Source organism: Chrysoperla carnea, chromosome 1, assembly GCF_905475395.1.
Source record: "Chrysoperla carnea chromosome 1, inChrCarn1.1, whole genome shotgun sequence".
NCBI lineage: Eukaryota > Metazoa > Arthropoda > Insecta > Neuroptera > Chrysopidae > Chrysoperla > Chrysoperla carnea.
Window position 1 is genome coordinate 37,772,167 of NC_058337.1, and position 25,524 is coordinate 37,797,690.

General features: G+C 30.0%; 1 protein-coding gene across 9 annotated transcripts in view; it reads right to left on the minus strand.

Annotated features, from left to right (window-relative positions):
- Positions 1-25,524, minus strand: part of LOC123291080 (basement membrane-specific heparan sulfate proteoglycan core protein-like) — a 378,061-nt gene that overhangs the window by 215,284 nt on the left and 137,253 nt on the right. For 8 of the 9 annotated variants that reach the window (XM_044871529.1, XM_044871528.1, XM_044871527.1 and 5 more), the window contains exons 3-9: positions 11,808-12,308; positions 10,538-10,685; positions 10,306-10,468; positions 8,450-8,619; positions 6,693-6,815; positions 3,269-3,493; positions 1,593-1,793 (exon numbers count right to left, since the gene is read on the minus strand). In XM_044871529.1, the coding sequence (XP_044727464.1) occupies positions 1,593-1,793; positions 3,269-3,493; positions 6,693-6,815; positions 8,450-8,619; positions 10,306-10,468; positions 10,538-10,685; positions 11,808-12,308 (1,531 nt within the window). The remainder of the gene's footprint in view (positions 1-1,592; positions 1,794-3,268; positions 3,494-6,692; positions 6,816-8,449; positions 8,620-10,305; positions 10,469-10,537; positions 10,686-11,807; positions 12,309-25,524) is intronic. The other variant, XM_044871530.1, reaches the window with a different exon arrangement.

Below are 25,524 nucleotides of genomic sequence, written 5' to 3' on the forward strand. Positions count from 1 at the left end.
ATTTTTAAACCAGAGGGCTAAGACGCTTTCGACATTAGCATTAGAGATCATTTAAAAGTCAGCACAGTTTAAACTGAAAAGTGATAGAAAAACTGAATAAATTAAAAGTTAGTAATCCTTATAAAAAAAAATGCTGTTTGTTCTTAAAATGAAATAGATTAAATAGAAGCTTTGTGGAATTCTAAATAAAATTTTTGTTCTATCTATTCTGTTTTCCTAAAAATGGATTACGGCTTTTGAAATTAGTTAATCGTAATGTTGGTACAATAAAATAGAAACATTCACTTAAATGTGCTTTAAGGTTTAAACTTTCCATAAGTTCATGTGCCTTTCCTATGAAAACGTTTCTTGTATTATTATTTATCCGCGTATAGACATCTATGAATGAAAAACTGAAGCTATAACGTTTTATACAAATGGTTTGAATGTATTTTTAACAATGTGGTATGATAAAATGTTAATTGTTGTATGCGATATTTTTCCATAGATATTGTTCTTATGAAATAAAATATAATTTGTAAAATTTAATAATTACTAAAATTGTTAATGTCGTCTTACACAATTTGAAATAAAAATTTTCGTTTAAAACAAATCCATAATCCATACAATTTTTACAAAGTTCAAAAACATATTTAAAAACAACTGTTGTCTTAAAAAAACAGCCTAAAAAATTTCCACTTTAGACGACAACGATTTTTGGACGAATAGTCAAAAAATAAGAATCATCACAAAATTTATGTAGAATACCGAAAAAAACTGGACGGAACACCGAACAGAATTTTAACCAAACGAGGATTGAATCAGTTCATATTTCAAAATTTAGTTCATTTAGCTGAAAATCTCCCGCCCGCATTGGGTTAATGAAATCATCTCAGACTGCAACATATTCGATAAGTTCCCGTTAAAAAAATTTTAAAGATAAAAAAAGTATTATATTCAGGTATGACGCAGCATTTTGAAAATCTTTAACAATAAAGTAAGCAAAGCATTTTTCAGAAGTAATATCATAAACTGAAAAAGTACTTATATCGACAAACATTAAGAAAGAACTAAGTAGTAATAGTTAAAATTGTTAGACTGTTTCTTCAAGAGATGTTACTTAAAATATGATTTAAAATTATCTTTAAATATGTAAAAAAGAAAATTATAAAAATTATACATTCGATGAATAGGAAAAAGTGTACGAACTTATTTCACAGACAATAATTTTGATATTTTGTGAATTTGAATATTCTGAACACTTTTATTTAAAAACTGAAATATTTAAACGAAATTTTTTATTTAAAAACAATTTCATAGAATCAACGAAGATCAAAATTTATTTACAATTCGCTATTCAAGCAATTTAGTAGCTTTTGCAATTTCACTTTCGGAAAATTACAAATGCATTAATTAAATGTATTTTGAAATTGTAACTATACTCCCAAGCATCCTTACAAATTTAAAACTGTGGAATAAAAATTCATCATCAGTGAGCTTTTGAAAATATAGAAATTGCGCTTAGTTAATTTATCTCTTAAAATTAAAAATGAATACATTATTAGTACTTTTTTTTGATTATTTAAAATGTAAAAATTCATATGTTAAAGTACCAAGATTATTATCAGCACAATTTATTTCGTCGGATCCATCAGGGCAATCATCTACACCATCACATTCTTGATCCTTGCAAATGAAAATTTCGTTATGATTCGCACATCGAACTTGATCATCTCCACGGCATGATGTTCCACGATTTTCAGTTTCATACGATGTTTGTGGTATGATTCTGTCTTCAGTCACGGGTGTAGATTCTACATACGGTTCGAAATATTGTTAAAATGTGTTTAAGTTATATTGGCTTTCATTGTTTTAGTTAGTCTGATCTTTAAGATATCGTAATACACTAAATATCGAAAGGTGACCCAATTCTACCGTTTTTTCACAAAAAATTAAATGAGAAGTAGTTCTGCTACAATTTAAACGATAGAAAACTAATCTGAGGAAATTTTATTTTACTTTTAAATTATTTATTTTACTTTTTGAAGACTATTAGAACCAAAAAAGTATGACGTCTTGTATTTTAGAAATAAGACTTAAATATCGATAGCAAAAAGAATATATTTAAATATTTTTTAGAATATATTTAAATATTTTAGAGTTTAAAAAAAATGTGTGGGTGTAGGATTAAATAGTACAACGACACTGTGAAAAGACATTTTTGAAAGAGGCGATATTTTTTAAGTTCTGATCGTTCTGAATACCTGCAATTTTTCTTACTGTTAAAACAGATAAATAAAAAATAAGAAATATTCTAAATAAATTTCGTCGAATAATCGAAAAAACTTTTTAAGTATTACATCGGATGCATTTACGCATTCTAACACTTCGTTATCAAATATTCTCCAGATACAGAACTTATAAAGAGCGAGACTCCCTCAATTAAAGCCGTTATATAATATATAACTGTCCCCTCAATAATGCTCACGCTCAGGGTTGGATTAACCATGTCGAGGCTCTTAGGCAATGTAATTCTCATCAAGGTCCTTTTTCAGCCATTTGAAGATCATCAGCTCTTTTCAAGTTGATGAACTATTGTGCATAAAATGAGACGCGGGTGTTTTAATTTAAACTTCATTCTTTTTAGAATCAATAAAAGACAATAAACGAAAGAAAAAAGCTTTTTCAAGTCTATTCAGTTTAAATATGAACTTTTTTGAATACAAAATCGTTTATAACATCTGGAAAATCGACCGTTATTTTAACTTTTCCATGAGTTACGTACCGTATATAGTTAGTTCTTCTACTCGATACTAGATGGTTCTATTCTGTAAGTATGAAGTATTTCATCAACTGACAATATGCGTCGAAAAAAAGTAATAATACCTATTGTCGTTGAGAATCCAAATTTTAAAATTAAATTTTCTGCTAACGCTCAGTGTTGTTGGACTATCTTAGAACTATCCCCACACTCATTTTTGACTAATGCTTATACCTATTATACTAGCAAGGATATTGAATTAAAAAATTAACAATCTTGATCAAATTATACTTCCCTAAATATTAGATAATAAAAGAAAACTGATGAAATTAAAATGAAGGAATACTATTCAACTAAAGCTGTATCAATTTTTAACTAACGTTCATAAAAGTTTCCCAATCCTTATATATCACAAGAGTTTGGATAAAATCATACTTAGATGATCAGAAAATTAAAAAATAGTAAAATAATTTTTGACAAAAAAAAAAAAAAGAATAAAGCCAATAAATTTCGAATAAGGTTGGTCACCTGTAGGTCTTGCAGTAGGTATTGGTCTTGGAGGCTCAGTAGTAGGACTATCTTTTCGCGGTTCCCCTTCCCCGTCGCGATCTACATCTGAATCTCTATCATTTTCTCTATCAAGATCTTCTTCTCTATCGAAATCCTCTCTGTCAAAATCTTCTTCCGGGTCAATGTTTTCTTCATAAGTTTCTTCTTCATCTTCTTCTTCTGGATTCGATTCTTCAATTTTCGCTTTTGTAAAAAATAAAATAAAATAGACTTCCTCTTACAGACACACTTGTTGTCTTTAGTATTTTAACGAAAGCATGGCGGTGGATTAAATCTGTCGAGTCTACGAAACGAAGCGGTTTTCTCCATTCATTATTATTTCGCAGCATCCACTCCCTTAAGTAATGTTATTTCATGCAAAAGCTTTAAATAATGAATATTGTCATTTTTCTATTAGGGCGATTCTTTACAAGCATTTTAATGCAAAATATCCTTAATTAATCTTATTTTTTAGTAAAAGCTTTTTATTTTTAAAACTAAGCTTATTATAACACTTCAATATGAAAATATATTTTGACTAATAAATTAAACCAGCATTCTTTAAATTATAATACAAGCTTTCGAAAATGTAGACGTTAAAAGTCACTTGTTCCATTTTTCAGGACCATTCAAAAGCTTTACCCACACAACGGACGTTAAAAAAATTATCATCCTTATTTTAATAAAATAAAAATGGGGTTTAACCTCCGTTTCTCTGACATATACGCCTATAACAGAGGCCACCCACATCATTATTTGTGAATCTTTATTTATTTTTAATTACAAATTATATTTACAATTACATTTTTGATGTGGGTGGAGTCGGTTACTACGTTCTTATCCAAGCGACGACAATGTGATCAATTCTGCACTCCCATTAATTATAATTGTTCACACTGCCGCTGCCTAGATTCGAACCCGCAACCTAAGCCTAAGTAAACTAACGGTCTATAACTAATGCCTCATCCTTATTTTAAGTTACAAACTTAAGAAAAAGATTGTGTAGAGTACGCAGGAACTCAAAAAAGGATATATTTTAAAATAAGCGCATGATAAATTTTTTTACAACCGATTGTGTGGTTTGTCGTTAAATAGGTCTTTTAAAATAGGATAAAAGTCTTTCAACAACATTTGAATTATCTTCTCTATAGCTAATATTACGGTCTTATTTTTAACGCTTATATTATGCGTTCCGTTCCAAATCGACTTTTGAGACTTTTGATCTATTCATCCGGACTACTTTTTAATGGTATCAAAAACTTTTATCGAAAGTTATTTTCCATAAGTATCGTCCCTCTAATTGAATCGTCTAACTGGCAGTGGCTTTCAATTATATGAGCACACTGTTATAAGCCAAGAAACAGTTTTATTCAAAAGACTCAAAAGCCTTTGAAAAATTATTTTGCTTTTTATCAAACGATAACAATAGACATAATACTTTTAAAAAAAATTTTGTTGAATTTCTTTCTTTTGATTCTATATTATTAAATTTGATAAATTTTAATGCAGCGGCATTTAATAAATTTTTAAATGCCGCTGCACTCATTCATTATTTACCATATCACGAATTTCAGCTTTTCCTGCATCGTGTCAGTCTTTTATCATAACTTAGAAAAAGCGAATGTTTACCGCAAGAAGTATTAGACCGAGCGTAAATTTAGTCGATGCTTAATGATGTGATGTGACGCGGATGTGCATGATCATTGCATACAAATTCACGCTGTAGCAGCAGAGTCATCTCGCTATACATAAAAATGTATAAAATCCACCATATATGAACCTACATTATCCACTGATTCTCATCTACATAAAATTTCGTAACGTCACCTCACCAATCTACGTCTCAATTTGCGCTCGTCCTTAGACTGGTATCTACGCAACACCAAACTATGTAATATATAGTTTAGAGTCGTCACTTGGCAAACTAAAGGTAAACATTCTTTACTTGGAAAATATTTTCTGTTCAAAATTCGCCACGTAGCAAATATGTGGCGCGGTCGTTAAGATATAACGAATTTTTTCATTTCATGAGGTATAATGCCAACTTTTCGATCATTGATTCTTTCTTTTCGCATATATGTGAAATAAAATAAAACATTCGTTAAAACCCTAATTTAAATTGTTTTCTATTTGATACAAAATAATATTTATTAAGATTTTCACAGCTTATTAATAAATTTAAGCATAAGTTTAATTCTAAAATACATCACAACTTTTATTAATAAAGCTCAGCTTTTTACAATTGTTATTATGTAGGTATATTAAATATTAATATAAAAAAAAATTAATTTTAAAATCAAAGCAAACAAATTAATTAATAAAAATTCTCTAAGCAATTTTATTAAAACCAAACCTTTTAATTTGTAGGCAAAATTTATTTTAAAAATTAAAAAAGAATCTGTAAATATTTCTAATCAATTGCATTTATAACATTTCTTTATGTTGTCCTTTTTGAATTTTTATAAATTATAAGCATCTTGATATTAGAGCAAAGAATAATGGACCAAGAGGCCACTGCAAAATTTTCGGGGTATCTGTTGTATTTATGAAAACCATCAAAAATGATAGTATTCATGTTTGTGAAGAATATGTGCCATGATTGACCATATTCTGATTGATGTTTATGGCAAAATTGAAAAATTTTTGGTCCATTTAGTGATCAAATCTATGTCAAATTGTAGAATTCAAAGTATTATTCAAGGAAAAAAATGACCCAAGTTGAGACAATCACGGGTTTCAATGAGGGAAAAAGCACTGAACTCCCGTGATGTTAAATCGTCGAAACTAAATGGTGAAAATTCAATCCGATTTAACCTACGTGGTGATCGCAGCTGGGCTATCATTCAGAATACCCTGCATTCGAAACTCGACCCAAGTTTATCATTTCTATTTACAAATTATAAAGTTTAAATGTTTCATATTATATTTAATTAAAAAATTAAATAAAAACCTCATGGACAGTCCCCATGACTAACTATCATTTTTATACCATGTATCATAGTATATTAAGTTAAGTCCCAAGTTTGTAACGCTTAAAAATATTGATGCTACGAACAATAAGATCAGGTGACATTAAACTCAACCTTAACTTAGAATCTAGAGTAACAGCTCACTTAATATTAATCCAAAATAAATTTTGACATAGGTAGTTTTAATAGATGCTTTATAAAAAGGGGTGAGAAGGGTCTTCTTAAGAAAAAACTATATAATTTTATATAGATAGAAATTTATCAAAAGTAAATCAAATTACAAGTAAAAATTAATATAAAGTTTATTTATTTGAACTGAACTGGTGCAAACAGATTTTATGCCTCTAAATGAAATTGCGTAGAATTATTATTTACAGATTCAAAATTTAAAAAAGTAAATAAATAAAAAATAAAAATAAAATAAAAATACATACTGTCTAAACAGCCTTGTTCATCAGTGCCATCCGAACATTGTTTAGTGCCATCGCAACGTTGAGACTGTGAGTAACATTTATCGCCGTCACAAGGATATTCATCAATAGCACATGAAGATTCACCTTATAATATTTCCAAAAAAAAAAAAAGAAACAAAAAACAAAAATAAACATAAACGAAAAATAAAATAAATAATAATTCAATTTAAAAAAAAATGTAATCAACTATCAAAATTTTGATTCCTAATTTTCTAGTATTATTTATCATAGAAGTTTTTCCTGAATATTTAGCAATTCATAAAGATTAAAGCTGTTGAAGTTCAACGTCATTAAAAAAGTATAAATTTTGGCCAAATAAACTTGGTTTTGGTTTTGGTATTTTTATTTATTTAGAGCATTTCCAATGATCTCTCTCTCGAAAACTGTACTTTAAATTATCAAACGTGATTTTGAGTTCCAATTACGTTTGCTATTGATTATTAAACAAATCAAAAAAAAATTTTTATTTTTACAATTTTATCCGTTCTACTCGATTTATTGCAGTCGTTCGACGATTCAATCGTTAATACAAAAAGTGTGGACATCCAAAAATAACTACGAAAATAAAAAAACGAAAATTCATCCTTATAAATTGTTTCCATTTTTGGATTTTCTAGCGTAATGAGTATTTTGGTATTCACAAAACTACAATTTATTAGACATTTAGACAAATATTTTCTAAGTACGTAAATGCGGGAAATTTACCCGAGAAATCGCTGCGCGTACTTAATTTGGGACAAAATCTATGCATCTAAATCAGATAAATCAGATTTTTGTCTGAAATTTATTGAAATTGAAAACAAAATAACTTTCTCGGCTTTTGAATTTTTTTTTATTACCTTTGAAAAAATTTAAAATATGAATTTGGATAAAACTCGATATATCTAATAGTATTAACAACCCCCCCCCCCCCCAAAAAAAAAACAACACAAAAATAGTGTTAATTGGACGTTAGTGTTAATTGGATTGATCGAAGATTTACCGTCACTTCGAGAAAAAATTTGTCTAAATTTGTTATATATATATTTAATATATATTCCAAATTAAACGACAATAAAAATTTTGAATTTCTCAGTAGTTTTTTAAGCGTAAAGAAAAGTTCGGTATTAAAATCCGCAAAATCACAAAAAGTAATTAAAACTCAAAAAAAAGGTTTCCAAGACTTTGATAATGCTTTTTATATTTGTCTGATTTCGATAATAGATAATCTCTGTTATTTATCCACCAATAAAAGTCATTTCATTAAAAAAAATTAAACTTTCAATAATTCAATGATAAAAAAAAAAAAAACAAAAAAATTAAAATTCAATAATTTAATCTCCGAAAACACTGCCAATGATTTATTTCAATAGAGGTGCCCATTTTTATGTTTATTATTTTAATGCCACCCCAGTATCACTTATTTTGAAAATAATGTAGATTTTACATGTAATTATTATTATAAAGAAAATTTCTTAGGAGTTTAAAAAGCATAAAAAACTAAAATGTGTTTTCGATGTTGCCGTATAAATGATCTCTTCTCTTTTTTCTTAATGTTGATATCGCAAGCAATTTCAAATTTTCATGGCAATTATATATGTGCAACCGCAGCATTCAAATCTTATTGACATGACGTACAGTTATAGTTTTTATCAAAGGCGAATTAAATTTCAACATATACAAATTGTTCATAAAGTTTTGAATTTTATTAGGAAACGTTTGATGGTAAAATATATTACCTGACACATCCTTGAAATGAAAATCTTCCGTAGATGCAGATATAGTTCCCAATTTACGAAATTGTTCAATATGCCGACGAATACGGTTGCGAATTTCATCCTTGTCATCATATCCTTGCACACCAACATCTAATGTTATTTTCGATGTAAATAAATCAGATGGACGTTGCCTAAAAAATAATTATTTATGAAAAAATTTATTTTTAATTTAAGTAATGGTTTTCAGGCTGTACATATAATAAAATAGGTGATCAGATAACAGTTATACATATCTAAATTGAAATAAAACCAAAGCAAGGTGGAGTAAGATATTAATTTTTTTTTTAATTTTAGACAAAGTTGCATATTTTTACCAAAAAAATCGAAATGAAGTTATTATGTTTCATTTGACCATGAAACATTGGGGGAATGTACCCCCTCCCCTCTCAAATAACGAAACGTTTGTATAAAATATTTTTAAAACAATTCACGACTTTGTTGTCAAATAAAACACTTTCGCAATCCGTGGACTTTTGGTTGTTTATAATGTTGACTTACAAAAAGAAAATAAATACTCGAAATTGAAAATCTGTTAATTTAACACATAAAAGAAACGAAAAAAGCGTTTTACACATGTTTCTCTGTGTTTTAGTAAAACAAAGGATATAAAAAATATATCTACAAGCCTTATAAATTTCAAAAAACCAAATTTTACAGTAATATATATTTCGAGTATGTAGATGTTAGTCACAGCAGTCCTCCTAAACGAACGAACCAATTTTGATGAAGTTTTGGGTGTGTGTTCACGGGGATCTGATGATGTTTTAGATCATTCGGCCCACCACAACTGTTTTTGAGGGTTCCGCACCAAAAAAATTATATTTCATTAAATGGTGGGAGCGCATATAAAGCGTATATTACATTATATATTACACATATATGTAATACTAAAGGTATATGGGCAGTTCCTATAAGTGGAAGGCGTTCGGACTAAGTGAAACAGATAGTGTATCGTTCTCTCACTCTTCCGATCGCATTTGTCAGCTCTGCGCATTTTTCGTGCGCACTATTTAAAATTTTTAAATGGTAACCATGGTTACCATATTTTAGAGAATTCTCAAGCATGCGCAGTATAGATAAAATGTCTCGAACGAGAGAGAAAACAAATATTGTCGGCACCGTAAAGTTTGGACATTCTTTCCCGTACCAACTGCCCATATACCTTTAGTATTACATATATGATATTACAGCTATGTACTATGTATTTTATATAATTTGAGGTATTATTGATTATTATTCAAGTATTGTGAATTAGCTTTATGCGTGTGCAGCGAGCTCCACTGCCGAAGAGATTGGCTGGGACGGGAACTGGTGGTGCCTTCCACAGTCAGGCCGAAGGCTTTAAAGGTAGGAGTAAAATTTGGGTTTAGCAGGATGGATAGGAGACAATAGGAATAAAAATTGGGTTTAGGGTGATGGGAGGGGTTTAGTGGCATGGGCTTAGCGGGCCTGAGAGAACAAGCCTAGCGGGCAAGCATAGTATGGTTAATGAATTGGAGTTACGTTTCAACGGTGCAAAGTATGTCGGTCTGCTAGTATTCAAATACAATTTCTCAGGTGCATTAAATTTTGATTTTTTCAAATACTTATGTCAAAGTTGTTTTAAAAAAATTTTTTAGACCATATTCATTTACGATAAACATAACTGTTCACTGGTAAACTGTATCAGATTTGGAGCTTTCTAATACCATAAAAAAGCGTATTTTTTTTACACATAATCAGAAAGGCTAAAAAAGCATTTGGAAAATGATTTGAGTGATAACTTTTTAAATTATTATGACAGATATCCTATTTTTTTTTTAAAGTTAATGACTTACTCGATATTAATAACACGCGTTGAAAATTTGCCTGGTAAATCTTGTAACAATGATTTAACTTCTTGTGCTAAGCTTTGTGCAACTGTATGGAATTCAACTGAATTAGTCTCACCAAACTCTGGCCGGTAGGGTTCCGTAATTGTAAAACTAATACGATAGAAATCTGAAAGTCAAAACAAAATCATTGAAAACCACCATGTTTCTATTACGGCTTTTTGATCTGTATACTTACGTAAAGATGCATCGGAAGTTTGATCTTCTTCTTCAATCGGTTCTGTCGGACTGGCGCCAGATGCTTCACCAGAAGAGAGACCTAAGTTGTCAAATGCATCTTCATCGTCTGTAATACTGTTAATGTCATCTGTTGTTTGATCCTGGTCCTGAACAAAAATTTACGTGTTAAACTATGTTGTCCATTGTTTCAAATAAATTGTTAGTTAAGGTATAAATTAACTCATCAAAATAGATAGGATATAAAAGAGTTATTAATTCTAAGTAATAGTACAAACTTTGGATTGCACCGTTGTTCCTTGCCCATTTGAAGTTAGGACATAAATATATAATGCTTGTTTTGAGAGTTTTTAATTTTGGTAAAATTTTTCTTTAGTGTTTCTAAAGGGTCTATTAGCAAATTCTGCAAATAAATACTATGTACTTAGCTAGAGGGTTAGTTGCAGTAAAGAATGCTCACCCCCTCTACGAAAACTTCCTGTCCACGTCAATGATGGGTAGAAATGCTTGTTTTGAAAGTAAATACTTCAAGATTTTTGAGAATTTTTGGGAATAACCTACATGGGCGAAACAAAAATTCACATTTAGGAAAGCTCCTAGCATACACTAGTGATGACTACATATGCCTACGCACAGATTCTTGAAAGACTTCGCAAATAATGCTATAAGTAATCCATCGTTGTAGTTCTTGAGTACATTCAGCAGTTATGGTTTCTTTGACGGCTGTGAAAGGCCGATCTAAGCCACCAAATAATGGCTACGCCAATGATGAACACTCAGATTTTCCAAGCCTACTAGTGGCATTTTTACCCATTATGATGTGTAATTCCACCGAATGAGGGATCAATGGCGATGAGATTTGAGTTAATTTATTAATGGGAATTTTGTATGTAGTTTATCAAAGAAAGATTAAAAAAATTTTTTTAATCAAAAAGTTTTCAAAGGTTACATCAAAATATTTGTGTAAACACTCCCCTTGTAAAAATTATGTTGGTTGGATGTAGTACATACATTGGCCTTTAAAGTCCATTACAAAAAAAATACAAAGAAATCGTATTCCCGGAAAAATTCAACAATATTCACGTAGAATAACATATTGATAACATTTTAACTGTTGGAATTTATTATAATAATTCGTTAATAAACAGGTCTATGGTATAAATTTGTGCTGTCCCAAGTTTAATTTTCTTGCAAATTGTAAACGTCCCAAACAAAATTAAAATTCATTATTAAAAAACAAAGTCATAAAAATGTTTCAAAATATGGCTCACCTGATCAAAATTATTATATTCATCTTCATTTGAATTGCGCTTTTCTCTTGATTCAGTTAATTCGGATTCGTTATCCAATAATTGAGCAGGAACATCTTGGTCTATAGTACTTGTTGATTTTTCTGTGGTCGTGCTTCGAGCCAAATTCGCGAATAATGTAGAAAATAATCCATCATTTGTAGTTGTTGAAGAGGGTTGTTCTTCAGTTTTTGTTTTTTTGTCATTTCCAAAACCACTTAAGAAATTAATGCCACCAAATAATGATGTTGATTTTGTTGTGGGTGCTTCTGGGGCATCTGTTACCACTGATTCTGTTGTGGTCGGAGCACTCGTTGTGGTTTCAGACGAAGTGAATGGCCAGCCCCATAGCTGACGTTTTATTCGCTTTAAATTATGACTTAACCAACCATCGTTTTGTGTTTCTCCTTGAATAACTGGATGTTGTAATTTGGTTGCAGATATACTTGGTGCATCATCGAATATCAAATCTGAAGAATCACTCTGAAAAAATAAAATTACAATCATTTAATAACCTTAATAATATAGATTGTAAAGAGAAAAACAGAAAAAATTGCCTCAAAAATCACGAGAACATATTTTTTTTGATGTAAGAAAAGAGAACTGGGCTGGAAAGTAACACCCGAAGGGCACATCCTTGCCACTTAATCAGCCTATATAGCAATTTTCAACCATTCAATTCAGTTTGTAGAGTTTATAGTTTTTTTGTTGCGTTAAGCGCAAAAAAAAACACACGCACGCACATTAAAGGAAGTTTAGAATCAATAATTAATGTGGAAATGATATTTCACACCAAGTGCGCGAAAAATAAAGTAAACGCGCAAAATTCGTTGTATTCGTCTAGAAAAAACTTTTCAAAGAAGTTTTCACTTTCCTCCTCCTCGATCTTCACTTACCCCTCCATTGCTAAGAGGGTTACGTGAACGATTTTAGCGTAAAAAGATTCGGCTTGTAGTTTTCTTTAAAAATTTTAGCCCTTTATCTTGAAATGTTTGAAAGTAATTTGGAAGTTACTTTTTCCCATAAATGGCCCCTATGATGTAGCTACTGAATGCTTCTTTTCAGAAACTTTGCTAATAGGCGAGACGATTTTTGAAGATTTAGAGCTATTCTATATAAAAAATTTAGAACTAGATTACATAGAAAACTATATTTGAAATATATTTTCGTAAAGAATGTAAGCCCACTATAACAAATAGGATACCAATCAATAAGATTTTTTAAACGAATGATTTTATATAAATACTATAATACCCAACATAAATGATCATCTTAAATTAAAATGATGTGGGTGGACACATTTAAAAAACAACAAACATATATGTATACATGTATTTTGTATATTTGTGTGTGTGTATTTTTTTCGGTTGTTATTTTTTTCCTTCTTTGTGGTAAATTTGTTTTACAAACTAAAAATGTGATATACACTTTTAGAATATTAAGTACTCATAACAGTTTTCTGTTGTATATTTTTCCCTTCTATACTCCTATTACTATCTCATTCTTCTTTTACATTTTCTATGTATAGTTTTTCAAATATATCTAACTATCTTTGTTTAACCATTATTTGACAATGATGACAAGTATCATTATATTTATTATCTTTGTTCTCTTTTATTTTTAACATTTAGATCGGTCATTCATTTGTCTGTATAAAACGTTTTACTGTAATAATAATAGTTACTACTCTTATTTCATATTGTTATTCGATTTATATAAATTTTTTTGTATTTATATTATAAAATTATTGTTTGAATTTGTTTAAATATTTTTTTATTTACCCGCCAAAAAATTGGTATATTCATAAAATAAAAATTCCATTTAAAGCTCTCGCATGACCGCCACAAGTATCAAAATTACCGTTGGATTTATTTGAAAAAATGCTCAATTTCTTGTATCCCACGAAACAATCCCCTTTTTGCTAAACTATCTATACAAATTTGAAACTTCGTGAATAGCTTGGAGAAGCTACCAAACTTTCTCACTACGACTTTGTTCGAAAGTGCTGCGTTTTCAAATGAGCATGATAACGTCATATTAAAGGAATCGGTCTGAAAAAACGTAGCAGGGAATTTGTCGGACCCTATGGCCACTTGATAACATTAATAATTATAAAACAATTCAGCAAAAGTGTATTGAAAAACAAAAATACTTTAGTACGGCATGTTGCAGGTGGTACGCAAGCTCATCCGTGCAGTATTTTTGTGGGAAAAATATTTTATTGTTTAATAATTATCAATGTTATGAAGTGGTCATTGTCCCCGATTAATTTCCTGCGCAGCTTTTTCAGACCGATCGCGATAGCTTAAATATGATGTTATCATGCTCATGCTTGTTTTTTGGTAAGTTCGCCAAAAGGAAGATCCACTCAAGAAGTTTCAAGTATGCATTAATCATTTTACAGAAAGGGTGCTATCTCATGGACTGTTGTGTTTGCAACTGTAAAATCCTTGAGATATAAAATCTTTACTCGTCACTAGGGAAACGAAAACATTTAATACCAATTCGGCATGGGAACTGATTTTAGCGCTGTCTGGTGGTAGAATATAGAAGCTGTCTATGACAAGTCAAATTTCAACAGAAATAAGAATACAAACGTGTCAAAAGTTTAAATAATTTATTTTTATTTCATTCATTATCAAATTTTAAAAAAACAATTCAATCATAGCCATGCATAAATCATAGATAGCTTCTATTTTCTACCACTAGACAGCGCTAGAATCAGTTCCCATAGCGAATTTGCATCAGAAAGAATGTCACTAGCATAGTTCTAAAGAGAGACAAACCTATAATTACTCTGGTTTTCACTAAACTTGCTTCTAGTTTTTTAATAATTGCTAGTATTATTTATTATACATCAACTAATTAGAAAAGAACTTGTGATATTTAAACGTCTTAAATTTGTACCGATAGCCTTCAAATAAATGAAAGTCGATCAACTTATTTGTGAGCATGATGCCACAAAAATAATAAAAAATACAAAACTGATAAAATTGATAAAAATGAAAATCATTTTCGAATTTTTAATGTTTTCCTTCATGTTTTATAAAAAAAAAAACAACCTTCAAATATTAGAAGAACGACAGTCATTTATTTTAGAGAAAAAATAATACCATAGAGCTACACAGTCGTCGTCAGACGGTTGATCGAAATAACGAGAGATAGACAAAGTATGCGCATATAGCTGTACAGAGACAGATAAAGACAGATAAATATCTTATACATCTCTGTTATATCCCTAAAATTTCTGATTCATCCTATTTCGTCTACTGCGGACAATAATTCACTTATTGAGTTTCCTATGTCTATACAGCTCTATGGTATTATCTCTATGGTATATATTGTAAATTCTAATATTAATTCTAAAATCTTACCATAAAAATATAAAAGTAAAAATATATGCACTATTCAGTACTTTACATATTATACAAGATTCGAGGGTCTTCACTTTAATCTACGGATCATCGAAAATCATATCAAGAAAAAAAATTTGATTTCCCCGTTACTTATATATATCGGTTATATACATTTAGTGATATTATATGACATTAGAAAACCTCGTCGATTCAATGCTGTTGGGGTAAAAGAAAAACCTAAACCATATAGTGTTCAGAAATGAGGTTCATAGGTAGTTATGCATGTGCAAAAAGAAGAACATGTAGTATAGTAATAATATATTGGTATGAGTTTAAATATCATCCCCACTCTTACCCCTACCCCTTATTTTATACTAGATAGTAAAGTGTCGACAATCATATGGAGTGGAGTGAAGTGGTGTCGGTATGGTGTTCTATAGGATCATGCTATCAACATCATGATATCAAGCTACTGATATGAAATTATGACCACGATGTGGTTAGAATCAGTGATGTGCTGTTTATAAGTATGTATATTGTACAACAGTTTGAGTCGAGTCGAGTCGAGTACGAGACGAGTTACAAGTATTATAAACGTATACGTATATACATATATTATATTATTGCTACGATGTTCATATACTTATTTACGCTAGCTATCAAACACTGTTTTGAGCTTGTATTAAATCTAATAATATACTCATATATCATATATTATATACATATGTACAAATAAAAAACATACCGAAAAATATTATTGTAAATACAATAAATTTAAAAATTTTTATATATTTGTTTTGTATATACATTGTATAGAAATGCCATTTGGGGCCTAGATATTCTATTTTATTGTAGCTAAAGCTGATTTAGATAGATTCAAAGGCTACATTTCTATATTAAAGGTTAAAGCTAGATATGTAGATAGTGCTAGTTGGAGCGATGATATATTTAACTAGATCTGTAGTGTAATTGTAGAATGCTCTAACTAGATCTGCAGCTCTATCTGGATCATTGTACAATTTATTTAGATACCTTCAAGCTCTAAGTAGAGCTCTAGATCAGAAAATAGAGCTCTTTACAGATTTAGCTTTAAAGCAAATCTATCAATAATTTATATTTGTATAGTTCTACAAACAAATTTTCGCCGTCTCGGTTAAAATATCAGGAAAAGTGTATTACAGAATAATTTAATTGTATAACATACTGTTATTTTTACCTATTTATAGTTGGCCCCTGAAAACAATCTAGATTTGAAAGTTATTTTCTTGACTTAATTACCATTCAAAGTGCCAAGCTTTTAGGAATATAAAATCTTATGTGTAATGTCATATATTTATTACGGCCATATACTAAATCAAAATAATGAAGTTTACTATTCTTTCTTGCCTGGGAGATATATCTTATTTACCCGAAAATATATTTAAAAATTCCTTCCCAGAATTTGGCCCTGAAGTTTTATATCGGGATCCTGTTCAATGTAAACTCAGCGAATATTCAGTATACTATACGCTGAGCCACCTTATCTGAGTACAATTATTTTAAAATTTTCTGGAGATCGTATGAAAACTACCCAGGATTTTGAGAAATTTATATTAAAATGTTATGTGTTTACACATGTTAAAATGAAATGCTGGATTAACACAGAATATTTTATGTCTTTCTGGCCTCAATTCAGAAGATCATGCAGACTTACTCTCAGTCCTCCGCCGCTTGATTTATTTTAAATGACCATAAATATAAAACTTTAAAATATTTTGACTTTTCCAATTAACATAAACTACAAGACGTTGCATTTTTAATAATACTACGACTAAATTTCTAGAATGTACTAAAAAAGTCAGGCCAAAATTAGACTCATTTTATCCTAGTTTGTAGAAGAGCCCATTTATTTTTAATAAATATAGCGTGTAAATTGGGCCTTTGAATGTAGTTTATATCATATCAAATTTCCATGAAACTACATCAAGTTGATTTATTGAGAGATTTTATTATAATTATTGTTTTTTCAATATAATTTTCAGAAAAAATTCAGATTACATACGCGATGTTTAGCACATGATAAACATGGTTTTATTGAGTGAAAAAAGTTTAATATATACAGAATGTACATCTAATTGAATATTAATAATAAATTTCGGGAAGATTACCAGTTTACTATAACATTTTATGTTCGCCTTCGCATTTTTCCACATATCGACAATTTAGTGAAGTTGACGAAGATGAGTAGTCGGAAGTCTAATACGTTGCTAATATCTACTTTCTATTACGTTTTTCTTTTGTACCAGTAAAATAAGAAAACAATTCTTAGTTCTTGTCATCATAAATAAAAGAAAGGTATATTCTAAACATCATTTCCAGGCACTTCCACCAATTATAATATCAGATATATTTATTACATAAATTTTCAACATTCAACAAGTAATTAATATATAATATAAAACTAGAATCACTTCTATTGAGCGCATACAAATTTTTGTGAACACTTTCAATTTTAAATAATACGGTTACGTTTTTAAATTATTTGCAAATTTTTGAACTGGAATATAAAGTGTTTAATATTTGTGACTTTTGGGACACATAGTGTAATTATTATTATATATTTATTTGATTGACAAAAAATCGATAAGATTATTTCTGATGATATTTTCTCAATTTAAATAATGCATTTTTACATTCTAGAAAAAAAATTACATCTCAAAAAAAAGTTTAAATGGAAAAAATGTATTTTAAAGATAAATTTTTAACATACTCATACGAATAGCAAATAGGATTTCCCATGTTTGTTTTTTTTTTACAATAGGAAAGTCCAATTTTGGACAAGTCTGAATCAAACCTTTGAATGCTTTCCGAGTAACGAGAAATTACAGATTCCTAAAAAATTAGGAAAAGTCAGTATAACTTACATTATTATAGTAACCATAATAAATATATTTTCAACGTGATAACTTTCATTGTTCAGGGAACCATTTATTCTTTTAAGGTCTACAATAAAAACTCTGTATAGTGATGAGCAAATTAGTCTCGGTGTTGTGGTCTTGGTCTTGCAAATTTTTTACGACTAAGACGAATATAGCACCAATTCGACAAGATCAATACCAATACCCTGTCTTATGTATCTCAACTCAATTAAAACTTAAAACATACAAGATCAAAAGCGAGATTATTTTTGCAAGACCAATATCAAGATTTAATCGTCAAGATTATTACCACGATAACTATGGCCTCGATCTTGATCTTGATCTCACCCATCACTAACTCTGAGAAAAAATATATTTAAAATAATATTTTCCAATGACCTTGGGAAAAAAAACATATTAAAAATGCACGGATTTCAACTAAGAATCTGAATCTTTCCTAATGTTTTTTTTTTGATATGATGGATACATACATAAAATTACATGGATTGCATAAAATGATTGAATAACCATGAAATAGTTACTTACTCTTAATATAAGGCTTCTCAACAAGTTTCATCTCAATCTGACATTTTTTTCCAGAAATTTATGTAACTATGAAGAAAACAGTGCGAAGATCCGATGTTTCATAGTCAGACTGATTCCTTTTTTTACATGATTTAATAGGGTGAAGTAAAATCACTTAAGTTTTACGAAATATATATCTCTTTTGGGCAGATAAACTTTTTACTTTAAAATCCAAAGCAAAAAATTACAACCAAAAACTTAGCATATTGCTTATACTAAAAAAATGGATGGCTAATCATTTATACAAAAAAAAAACCAAGTTATGAAATTAAAAAATTACGTGTATAGCGATTGAAAGCCCTGTTGATCGACTCAAATTACGTTTTTTTACATCAACTTGAATCATTTTGGAAAATAATTTTCATTTGAAGTTCCTGGAAAATTTAGGTTATTTTCTTCAAATAATTTATGGGCCCTATACGAGTAGGCTTACAAATAAATATCGATAAAACGAAGGCTATGTCAAATATTAAATAAAGCACAAAAATTTCAATTAATGGAACCGATGTAGAAACCGTAACAAGTTTTAAATATCTAGGGCAGATTCTATCCTTTAAAAATGCGGCCGAAACTCAGCTGCAAGCAAGAACGTGCAACGCGTGGAAGTGATTTTGGGCATTAAAACATGTTTTCAAAAGCAACTCATAACCATTAACCCTCAAGGTAAAGGTTCTAGATACATGTGTATTGCCATCTTAACGTATGGCTACCAAACAAGCGCCTATACAAACAAAGACTACAAAAAGCTTCTAACGTGTCAAAGAAGTATGGAGCGCTTAATTCTGGGTATACGTTGAGCCGATAAGATAAGTTGCCACGAAATTAGACGGAAAACTAAAGCTAAGGATGTCGAAGTCAGTTTAAAAATTCTTAAGTGGAAATGGGCGGGACACATTTCCCGAATTAGAGACTGCAGATGGACACTGCGTTCTACTGTATGGACACCGTATAATCTTACTTGAAGGAAAGGCCGTCCTATCAAACGATGGGGGGACGAGTTGGTATCATTTGCGGGAGATTGCTGGTCAAGGAAGGCTCTCAATAGAAAAGAGTGGTGTATTCTGGAGGAGGCCTTTGCCCAACCTTTGGGGTGATTGGCTCTTATTATTATTATTATTATACGAATATAAAAAGAAATTTTTCCCAAATTTTTAAGTTACATATGAATAGAAACTTACATACAAAATTCCCTCAATCAAATATTTTTCTATTTTCTGATCTTGTACATATACAATTCAGTGTAACTTTTAAAATTATTTACAAAGTTTAGGCAATGTTATAAATGTATCTGATTTAAAAGTTGCCTAAATACATAAAAACATAAAAATTAATACAATTATTATTTTTTATTGTCTAGTTTGCATTTTTTGATTAAGTTCTATTTATATTTTTTATTATAGATTATTATAATATTGTATTGAATTAATCGTATTAAATTAAATAAAATGATGTCTGTTTTAATTTTGTAGCATGTTTTTTTAAATTAAATCCATCATTAATTACATCATTTATTATTTGCAAAATGAGTTATGTAGTTTAAGTATGATGAGATGAGAGAGTGAGGGATGATCTCATTTATGATAATATTCTATCTATTTATTTCATTTGTGTTAATAAAACATCTGAAATATATAATATATATAAATTCATTATTGTTATACGTATTATATAATATTCTTTTTGTATACAGTGTGTAAAAATTACAGAGATATAGAGTGTCAATTAGTATTTTGTACTTAGAGTAGTAAGTAGTAAGTACGAACGATACTACTAACACATTAGTTGCTAATAAGGTTACCAGAAGTTCACTTTTTCTGTCCCACCGTTTGTCTGCTTTTTCCTCGATTGGACTGTTCAAATATAAAGCTCAAGCATTATCAGAAAGTATTTAAGTATTTTTTGTATGACATTTAGTAAGCCATAGGCACATAAAATAATCGCAAACTAGGGAAATTATCAACTGTTTTTCGATCGACATATTCAAATGCATAGTAATTCAAATATATCGAATCAGGCAGCTTAAATGAACTGATCATATTGTGTCTGATATTCACCTTCTTGTTTTGTCTACCACCCTTTTGTTATTATGCCTTTTATATACCATCCGAATTCCATGTAAAGTATAATGTCGTAATTCGAGAACAATCAAATCAGTCACACTTTTACGGAAACTACTTTTCAATTTGGGGGGAGGGCGCTTGTGTTATGTCCGCTTTTTTTTACACGACTTATTTGGTAACCCTGCTTATAGAAAAGCATGAGAAGAATATATATATAGGATTTTTGAGGTTTTCTCAAAAACGGCGATTTCGATTAAACTTGGCACAAGGCTAGAATTTAAGGTGTTCCTAGGATTGGTATAAGCCACATATCCGGGAAAATTCGATAAAGCCCACACCCTAGGGAAAACCTTTCCAAATACAGGAAAATGGAATTTTCTAGGGAGAGGCTGAGGGGACAGAAGTGAAACTTCGTATCTGGGTTTATATCAACAAGGTCCTAGGTTTGATTAACTCCCTTCTGGAACCCCTCTGCTTGGAGCTGGAGGGGATGAAATCGTCAAAAGTGGTCAAATCAACCCTACCCAAAATTGATCAAATATTATTTCAAATGTTTTCTTAAGTAATTTTTGTAACTTGGTAATATTTGCTTAACCTCACCCTTTCCAAACTACATCCTTCTTACTATTATATTAAATCCAATAAATACCTAAGTTCCTCATAATTATTCAAATTGTTACACATAATCAAATAAATCAAATAAAGAAATGAATAAAACTTAATTAAGTCAAATTAGTGAAGTGATGATTGGTGAAGATAATACATGATGGTCAATTTTTCAATACCATACAGTAAAACAATAAATATAAAGTACCACATATGTGTTACATATTATTTTATTGCTATTCTTCATATTATACTTTAAAAAGATTATTTTATTCATATTAATATTATATACTCTTTACAACTCATAATAATGTATCTGTTTTGATGGGACCCAGCCTGTCTATTCAGTTTCAGTCTGTAAGTAAGTAAGAAGACACAGTCTCATTCTTCTTCTTGTACTATTTTTATAAATTTATGATATATTTATAAATATATAAACGCTCCTCAGTGCCTTTTGTTCTTTTTAATCACATTTTCGAAGAAAGTATAGACTTATACACTATATATAAGGTCAATTGGAAAAGACGGGAATATGTAATAAATCCACGAGCATCAGAATAAAATTTATGTGATTTTGGAGATACAAATTTCGCGCTATTCTTGGACATTCCCAGCGGCCCTCTATGGTTAAAATAAGCTTAAATTTGGTACAAAGATTTGTTTAATAGCCGTATCGATCTTATAATAGATTTAGAGCTCATTTCAACAATTTGTAGTGTAGCGGCTAAATGTAATCAAATTTGTGTAATGAAAAAAAGAACTGTCTATACTCCAACACTTATACGAATTTTTATTGTTAACACAGATGAGTTCTTCACATCACTCGTTCAGTAGTTAACTTGAAGAGTCTGTATTGTAATCTCCTCGGTAATCTGTCGGTATCGCACACTATGCTCTATTTATATAGTTACAATCAACAGTGTAGAAAATTCTGGAACTGTCACATAAGTGCTATTGCATATATTGTATATGTTTTCCATGTTTGCTTACGTAATATAAATGATATTGTTTATTTCTTTTTAGAATTGCCTAGAAATTATTTACATTGTTGTGTTAATTGTTTACACCACAATAGTAATATTACCAGAGTCTCCCAAAACCGTTTTTCCAACTTTTTTATGTCTACGCATAGACGGTTGAAAATCCGGTATGTAGGTTGATTTAGTGTCAAGGTTTTCAGCTTCTCAGTCCCATTCTTCTCTTTTTATTCCATAAATCAGGTTTTTTTTAGAATTTAAGTCTTTGCGCACCTCTACAGCCACTTCAAGTTGGGAAAAAAGGGTTTGAAATTGGTATATAAGTTATTCAGTCTGTAAGAAATTACCAAAGAGTAAGAAAAATTAAATTAGGGGGAAATATGACTTAAGTCATAGAGTTTTGCACTCACATGTTTTTTTGTTTTTTATTTAAAAGCAATTTAATTTAGGTTAAGTTCATAAATTATTTATAAATTAAATTACATTGTACAAAGATACTATTTTATTACTCATCATTATTAAATATATTTTTAAAGTGTATTCAACCTAGTAATAATATTTAAATCATAGAAGCAAATATTGATATAATGTGTCCTTAATAATAGGCCAGAAGTAACAGATTAGATTATTCATTGATAAATTGTAGTTCTCATCAAGAGTTTGGTTAAGGATTAAACTCTTTTTCAAATACAGTATTGCGTCTACTCAAATCTGTTTCTTTATCAAGACCAATCAATGCCAGTCCTGGTCCTGATAATGAAAATTTTTTGGTTAATCGACTCAATTATATATAGACTAAAATTAGAACTAAGAATTAAAAATAACACAGGCGGAAGTATACTACTTAATAATATAGGTACGAGAACAGCAAGGCGTTCATTATGTAAGATTATGTACATACATAATATGCAAAAAATTAGTTTTACAACCAGTCAGTGGTTTAAATTTTAACTCGGAAAAATATGCTATGTCGGAAATAGCATATAGCAATTTTCAACCAACGGAACTAGCCATTTCCAACGCAGAATATTTCCCGAGTGAAAAATTATACCACAAATCCTTTGGTTAAATTTTATATCACAGGTTCTCAAACTTCTTTTCCCCATCGCGCACTTTCAATACAATTTCGTCCTTTCTCTCCTACAATGAGGTTCATATTTAAGAGTTTGGCCCCTCGGGCAGTTTATAAAATTGGCTTCATACCAACCGTTTTCTATATCTATTACATAATGTCTTAATTTGAAGATATTCCCACGCAGGCCTATTCCAATTTTTTATGATTTTGCCTATTTGGTAAATCTAACCGTGACTCATCTATCAAGCCATAGCTCAAAACTAGCAACACACCACACCAAAAACAACACCACAAAAATGGGAAAACACCCCCAATATTTTCCATATCACTTCTATTTACAAAAGAATGGTGGGGTTATTTCTATTCGACGAGTAATTAATTCAAGTTAATAAAAACATTTTTGCATTTGACGTGAAATTCTATAAAACTAAACGAGAAGATACAATGATTCTTCAATTGAATCAATGATCCTCTAAATGAATCAATTATTCTCTTAAATATTCTCTTATTCTCAAAACCCAAAAAAGTTTATGTTTTTAGTTTTAGTTCAAAATTTTAATGTAAAATGGGAATGGAACAACCTGAATTATTAGTTATACGTTTTTATATTAAGGCTTACAAAATCGAAATTAACTCGGAAAAAAAATGGTTTTGGCTCCACCGCCCAGATGGGAGCGTTATCTCTTTTGTCACGAACTTCAAAGTCTCTAGCGCTTTCAAGTGAGTGTTATCGCCCACTTTGAGACAGTCTGACTTAGATTCTTAAAAATAATGATTTCTAAAAATTAAAAACTTTCTGATGCGCAGAAAAGGTTGGAAGAAAAACTGATGAATTATTCAACAAATAATAATTCAAGTAGAACGTATTTATGTATGAATTGGAGACAGACATGACTCAATGAAGATTTATACCACAAACAAACAGAAATTGCAGAATCAATTGGAAATGAATTTAAAGCAAGAACATCGAGTGTTGTACGAATAAAGAAACAACGATACCTTATTGAAGTCCCTAATATTTCAAAAAAAAAAAAAAAATTGATCAAATAAAAGTTAAAAATCTGATAATAATATAATGATAATAAGTATCTATTCGAATGGAAAACAAAGACAACATACAATAAATACATTTAGGGTATTGCTGAGGGTTCTAGAAGAGGGTTGTATGTTGTATGTGTTTGTGGTTAAGTACTGGTATCACTCTATGACTGACTACATATATATATACATACAAGACTATTGTACATAGTACGTGGTGGATTTAAACACTTGACAAGGATTTCTTCTGCCTCTTCTCTGTATGAAGACGAACATTTTGTGTGTCGATTTTGTACGTTAACCACACTAAAAACATAGCCCCAGAAAGCGGTTTTGTTGGAAGGAAAAACAGTATAAACGAGTATGTATAGAGTGTTTCGAGGAAAATTTCTCTTAGTTCCCCGTTTAGTTTTTCTATGTAAATACTGAAGCCAGTGATGTCAACGATGTCAACTCAAGTTTTTCATACATGATATACTGGATTCTTGAGTAAACAGTCATTATAATCGCTAAATAACTTTGTAATCGCCAAAATATTTTTGAGGAAAATGTCTTTCTACTCTCAAAAGAGAAGTGAAAATGATTCGTATACAATAATGCCTCTATAACCCCAATAGAAGGTAGTGTGAGGATATTACTCTGAAGTACAAGACATTGTAAAATCGCAAGATCTGTCAAACCGCTGTAGTATATAAGACACACCATCCGGGGATATCACGAGTAACTTAAGTAGTCAAGTTGCACTCAGTTACAACAGAGATGTGTAGGGTTGGCTACGTTCAAGACATAAGAACATAAATATAAGGAGAATTAAGGAAAAAATAGCCTCTTGAAAGTTAGTTGGGTAGTTAAGCATTACTCAATTGCATAACATCCGAGATAGTAAGATTCAAGGTGATGGGTCGTGGATGGACAAACCTGAGATTTGTTTGCTTTTGGTTTCCACGGGGAAAACAAATTTGAGGAAACATAAAAGACTCACTCTCACTCTCGTGGTGTCACCTCGCCGAGTTTACTTGCCAAAGTTAGACGAAGTGAAGTAATCACCACCATAATCTCTTCACGAGTATCTCACATCAAATTGGCCATCGCGGTAGCTTTTTGT